We start from the raw sequence: 7,001 nt of genomic DNA, 5'->3' as shown, positions 1-7,001 counted from the left end.
AAAAAAAAAAAGGCAGAGAACAGTATAGAACACCAGTAGGTGTCAGCCATAGCCTATGCAATAGCCTAAGCTGCCTATTTGCCAGGCTTTTGGGAGATCTATTCATAATTGGTTTTTTGGTTTGTGTTTTTAAAGGGCATTATTCTAATGAAATCCAATTTCCTCAAGGCCAATGTACTACTTCTTAAATAAAAACACAGTACTTATTAATAAAGACAGAGGCACACTGTTAGCAGCAGAGATGTTATTTCACTCTTTAATTGTGTATATAGCTGTAGCATTAAAGAACTAACTAGTTTGCCATGGAAAGAGGACATACAGTGCTGTCTGAGGGAGCCAAGTAGGCATCCAGAAAGAATGACCAGGGATTGTATAATTTACCCAGATGCAATATTGATATTGTAGCAGATGAAACTAAATGAGACTAATAGCATTTCTTTTCTGGATGTTTTTCCTTTTATAAGAACGCTATAATCATCCTCCTACATACACATGGTTCTACAGTTTTCCTAGCATGCTTTGTATTATATGTATGCCCATAAATAGGAACTTGTATTCTTTTTTCTAAGAGAGAGGGACCAATACTAAAAGAAACATTCCAGGGCTTTATGTAGAACATGAGTAACATTTGAAGGAGCTCATTGCACATATTGATATCAAAACATGGGGGGAAAAACCACAGCTTTCAGCATTTTAAAACTAAATTCAGGCTGTGTGTGTTGGCTCATGCCTATAATCCCAGTGCTTTGGAAGGCCCAGCTGGAAGGATAATTTAAGCCCAGAAGTTTGAGGCTGCAGTAAGCTATGATCACATCTTTGCACTTGAGCCTGGGCAACAGAGCAAGACCCTGTATCTAAAAGCAAATAAATAAAACTAAATACAAGAAGTTCTAGTATAAGTGGGTATTCATTAATGCTTCATTTGCTTAAGTGATACTTGATAATTAAAAAGGACAAGGTTAGATGTCTAAAAGCAGCTTGGGATATTATTGCTACGTATTGTACTTAAATACATTAATATGCCAATATGAAAATAATGCCATTTTCTTGTTTATAATAAACCAGTAGATTTGTATTATATTCAGAACTTTTTAAAAAAAATTATTCCTTAGTATAAAATATACATCTATTTCTTGCTACTCTCTGCAAAATCATATACCTTCATAACCTAATACCCCAGCTATATCAAACTAATGATATTTGTGCTATTGAGTGTTTAGATTTAAAATTATACATAATTGGTTACTTATTTAAAAGCTTATTCTGTATATACTACGTTTTAAGATTTAATTTTTACTTTTTCAGTTATAAAAGACATAATATGCTCATTGTTAAATGGAGTAGATGGAGAGTAGCAATTCTAATGCTTTTTGTAATGATAATTAAGTTTCTGTATGAAAAATTACTTTTTAAAATTTTACTCTTATTTTGAAATAATTTCAAATATGCTTTGTTATTACAAATCTAAAACTTTCTAGTCTCCAACACTAGTTTTCTATGACACAATTGTGTTTATAAAAAGAATTTTTGAAAATGTCAGCTTTCTTCAGAGTACTCTTAACAGAGTTACAGCAGAATAGATTATGTTTACAATTTCCCAAACATACCTCATTCTCTTTTGCCTTTGCATGTGTTGCTTGGGGAAGCTATCCAGAACTACCCTCCCGTTCATCCCAGGTCAACCTCTTATCACTTATGTCTTTCAGAACCCAAGTTAGACCTAATTTCTTCTGAAAAGTCATTCCTCATTCTTTGTTATTTATATGTAGTTTACACTACAGCTTTCTTGAATGTAGAATGGAAAAATATTTACTCCTGACTCACTGTGCTCTTTCAGTTTTATAACTCATATCTTTGTGTGTATGAGTAAATTTGGACCTTGTGTGTGAGAGATTACACACATGCACAGGCACGCATGCAGCTGCCTTTCAGTTATTGACAGGCAGCTTTCTTCCCTACACAGCCTGTTTTCAACCTGTGAGTAGAATTGTTCTAGGTTTCTTTGACTCTGGATAAGGGACATAGATTTGTCTCCTTTCTCTCTCTACCCAAAGGTCAGTTTCCTATCCCTGCCACCCTACACTTCTACTCAGATCCTCAGAACTTTTGGCCTGGCCTGACATTCCCTTGGAGCACGTGGGCCCTAGCTTCTTCTGTTCTTTTGGAATACTTGGATAGGTCTTGGTACCTGGGAATCCTGGGGATTGCCTTTACTTTTTCTTCAGCATGACTTGGGAGTTTGCAGGGGTATATTAGTTTGCTAGGGCTGCTGTAAGAAATCACTGTAAACTGGGTATCTTAAAGCAACAGAAATTTATTCTCTCACCGCTATGGAGGCTAAAAGTCCAAACTCAAGGTGTGGTCAGGGTTGGCTCCTTCCTAACTCTGTCTAGGCCAGCAGTCTTCCTTGGCTTAGCGCTACATTGCTACTGTCTCTGGCCCTGTTTCCACATGGTGTTCTTCCCTTTGTCTGTGTCTGCACATCTGTTTCCATGAGCATGCAAGATGAGGTTTCTGGTTTCTTTAAGGGATATTGATTTTAAGTGTTCAAATTGATAAATTTAAATTGGAGTATTGTCTATGAAAGCATAAAATGCAGGAGTGCTGATTTATTACTTTCGCATTTCTTAAAATTTACATTCCTCAAAGAGATACGTCATGCTTAAGCTAATTAGAAATGTTTGTTCATTTTTCAAAAATAAAATTTAATTCTGAGTTTTTATTTTCAGCCAGAAAACCTTGCTCAGAAGCTTCCAAACCTTGTGGAACTGTGAGTCTGTTTATTCAAATTTTTTTAAAAAGAATGAAATATGGAAATATGAAGTCTTTCCTACATTATTTGAAAAAGCAGGAAATACCATTTTAATTAATTTCTTTTGATATCACGATCATGGTGCTTATGTAGCTGAACCTATAATTCTGCTAAAACCAATAGTATGTTTAGTATTTTACCCTTAAAATTTGAGTTTCAAGTATCTTATCTCAAGGCAATGAAGATAGGGAGAGATGCATTTTCTCTGAGTACAGTGCTTTCTGTCAAAGAATCCTGGGTAGTCCAGGTAACTGGGAAAAGCTATTACTATTGTCCTTATTGCTACGTGATCCTTGATATAAACAGACAGACAATATATTTAAAATACATAGTAAAACTCTCTTTCCTTACATCTTCCATACTTCATTTGTTTTGTTAATAGTTCTTTTTGTGATTACTTCCATAATGTTAAAGAATATGTTTGCGCCAACTGTCTCAGGCAGCAGTGAAGTTCAACAATTGCCTGTAGTCTGTTTCAACTTAAAACGTTGGGGAAGGGGTTTTTTTTTGCTGGGCAAACTCCTAGTCTGATCAAATAAAGACCGCCTTGCATTAGAGGTCTTCCAGGGACCCAAGAGACAAGTCAAATAATGACAATTCTCTGGGTATGATGCTTTGAGAGAGTTCCAACCTGGTTCTCCCAACTTGGATACTTTAATCTTTGTAGGCGATTGGCTTCTCAGGTTTCTGCAGAGCAGGGAAGTGGGGGATAGGACTTAGGGCAAGTAAAAACATCATGAAATTCACAGCCCACTGTTCTTACTTTCACCTATTTTTCTTTTTTTTTCCTGAATAAGTACTCTCTATATCACTGCAGGACTTTGGTTCATTTCCAGAGTTCTGTACATGCAGCTTCTGAAAATTTTTGCCATTCTCAGTGATTTCATGGAAGAGAATTTTTTGGGAGTCCTTACGCTACCACTTTGCTCGGAATTTTTATTTAATACAAAACTGCCAAATAATTTTTCAGGTTGCTATACCATTTTACATTTCTCCTGGCAGTGTGTGATTGTTCAGTGTCCTCACATCTCACCAGCATCTGGTGTTGTTACTATTTTTCATTTAGTCATTTTGAGAGATGTGTGGTTTTACTGCATTGTAGTTTTCATTTGTATTTCTATAATGGCTAATGATATTGAACATATTTTCATGTACTTAATTAATTATCACCTGTATTTTTTCTTTGTTAAAATATCTGTCCATGTTTATTGCTCATGTTTTTATTGTATTTTTTATTCCTGAGTTTTAAAAGTTCTTTACATATTCTAGAAACTAGTCTTCCATTGTATTTGTTGTTTACAAATATTTTCTCCCAGTATATAGCTTCTTTTTTTTTTCAGAGCAAAAGGTTTACATTTTGATGAGGTCCAGTTTATCGCTTTTTGCTTTTTTCTATCATACTTTTGATGTCAAGTCTAAAAATTCTTTATCAAACCCAGATCCCAAAGATTTTTCTTCCATCTTTTTTCTCCAAATATCTTACAGTTTTCTGTTGTACGTTTACCTCTTAGATTTTTAAATAATTTTTCCCCCTTGGAATTACAATTCTTCGGCACCAGGTTTTTCTTTCTTTCTTTCAGCACTTTCATGATGTTCGTTATCCCCTGGTTTACATAGTTTCTGAGGAGACATCCTATTTTTATTCTATTTGTTGTTTTATGTGTAGAATTTTTTTTTTCCCCTTAGGGCTACTTTGAAGAGTTTTCATTTTTCACACTGGTTTTCAGGAATTTGATTTTGATATACCTTCTTGTAGTTTCTCTTTTCCTTATCCTTGAGGTTCATTGAGATTTTGTTGTCAAATTTTTATCAAATTTGGAAAAACTTTGATACTATTTCTTCAGATATTTCGTTGTGTACTCATTCCTAGCCCTCACTTTTTGGACTCTTATACATTTGTTAGACTGTTTAATACTGTCCCCTAGTTACTAAGAACCTTTATTCTTTTTTCCTCCATGTGCCTCAGTAGGCACCCACCATATATAAGGGTCAGTAATTTTCTTTTTGTTCAGTGTCTAATCCATTGTTAATCCTACCCAGTAAAAGTTTTCTTTGCATATTGTATTTTTCATCTCTAGAAGATGTGTTTAGTTTTTCTTTACATCTTTCAATTCTCAAAATGCTCATATTTTCATTTAAATACCTGAATAAAGTTGTTCTAGCTGTTGTAATGTCCTTGATTGCTAATCCTGTCATCTCAGTCATTCTGGGTCTATTGTGTTGACTAGTTATGAGTCATATTTTCCTGATTCTTGGCACATCTAATATTTTTTATGCGGTGATGGAGCTTATAAATGTTTATATTGTTTAAGGTCTAGATTTTTGTTTTCTTCTTTTTTTATTTTCCTCTTTTCTGAGTTCCCATTATTTGCAGTTTAGTTTACTCTTTGTATGGCGGCTTTTTAATGCTTTGTTAGGATGGGTCTAGAATAGCGGTTCTCAACCTGTAGGTCTATATTAAAGGGCCATGGCATTAGGAAGGTTGAGAACCACTGGTCTAGAATAACCTCTAAGCTAAAAGTTGGTAACCCTATTTCTAAGGTCTGAACTTTCCAGGATCTCTTTTGAATATCTTATCAACAAGGATTTGGCACAAATCCTCTCAGGATTTGAATGCCTCTCAACCCTGTGTCAGCTTTGTGGACTGTTCAACTAATAGCCTTTAAGTTGATTTTTGCATAGTTTCTTTTATGTGTGTGTATTTTAGAATTTACCCAAGAGTTAAGGAATCTCTTATTTACATTTTTGAAGGTTCTTAATTTATTTTATTTTGAGGGGAGGAACTTCCTCTTTTCTAGAACTCTACCCCACAACTTCCAGCTGCCTCAACTTCCCTTATCTGAAATATTTATGTAACTCAGAGAGACTTCTGTACTTTGGGGTCTCCTTCCTGTTCTATAGTCAGGAATTTGCATCCAAACAGAAAGCTAGGAAGACTGTATGGCTTACCTCACTTGTTTCCCTTCTCTTAGGGAACATAGTCCTACCTGCCTGTTGTTAATGCCTGAAAATAACTGGTTCATAAACAGTCAATGTGCAGCATAGTGCTGCTTTGGTCAGTGAGGGGCCGCATATTTGACAGCAGTCCCTTAAGATTATACATGTAATGCGTAGTACTGTATTTTTCTATACCTTTTTGATGTTTAAATATATTTAGATACACAAATGCTTACTATGGTGTTACAGTTGTCTACAGCATCCAATACAATAACATGCTGTATAGGGTAGCTGAGGAACAATAGGGTGTCCCTATATAGTTTAGCTGTGTAGTGTGCTGTACCATCTGGGTTTGTGAGTACACCCGTGTGATGTGTGCACAATGACAAAATCACCTAACAATACATTTCTTAGAATGTATCCTAGTCATTAAACGATGCATAATTGTATTTCATCTGGTTTTCTTACTGTTAATAGCAGTCAGGTAAATTTTGTTTACTCTATCCCTGTTACTTCATCATGACTGGAAGTAGAAATTCTTCTTTTAATTAAAACACAACTTAATAGTTTTTTAAGTTAGGAAGAATTTTATATTTACAGAAAATTTATAAAGATAGTACAGAGCATTCTGGCATAGACCTTATCTAATTTATCTTGTTAACATCGTAGAATTTCATAGAATGTTTGTCAAAACTAAGAAATGGGACAATGGTGTAGTACTATTAAGTAAATATCTATCTTTAACTTTAATAAAAAAGCCGTCAAGCTTTTTTCCAAAATGGCTGTATCCCAAACTGACATTCCCACTAGCAATGGATGAGAATTTCTGCATTATTTGAGCAGAAGAAGAACAAAATGAAAACTAGTTACACTGAAATATCAACATTTTAACTACTCTGAAACTACCAAAAATAAGTAAAAAGAAGCACCTTATAATCAAAAGTCCTAAGCCTATGATTACAAGTGACTATAATAACAATAGATTTAGTACTCATTGAACTTGGTACTGTGTATGAAGCACTGTCACTTATTCAATCCCCACATCATCCCTATGTTGTTGGTGTAATTATTATTCGCTTTTATACATTGGGAGAATGAGAGGTAAGGTAATGTCCCCGTGTTCACATGGCCATTAAGGTACAGGCAGCCTGGCTTCTGGGCATGCCAGTAATGCTCTCATTTCATTCATTCTTCATCAGAATTATTTGAGTTGAGACAGTGTTTGGCTTGGTATAGGATGGTGTTTGGCACC

The 7,001-nt window shown here is 34.8% G+C and overlaps 1 protein-coding gene across 1 annotated transcript in view; it reads left to right on the top strand.

Moving 5' to 3' along the window:
• Positions 1–7,001, top strand: part of LRRC28 (leucine rich repeat containing 28) — a 123,546-nt gene that overhangs the window by 15,630 nt on the left and 100,915 nt on the right. The window contains exon 3 of the mRNA XM_003788810.3: positions 2,730–2,770. Within this exon, the coding sequence (XP_003788858.1) occupies positions 2,730–2,770 (41 nt within the window). The remainder of the gene's footprint in view (positions 1–2,729; positions 2,771–7,001) is intronic.

The sequence above is a fragment of the Otolemur garnettii genome, unplaced genomic scaffold (genome assembly GCF_000181295.1).
Source record: "Otolemur garnettii isolate 467f Iridium unplaced genomic scaffold, OtoGar3 scaffold00029, whole genome shotgun sequence".
In the NCBI taxonomy this organism is placed as follows: Eukaryota; Metazoa; Chordata; class Mammalia; order Primates; family Galagidae; genus Otolemur; species Otolemur garnettii.
The sequence above is the reverse complement of the archived record's forward strand: the minus strand, read 5'-3'. Positions and strand labels throughout refer to the sequence as shown.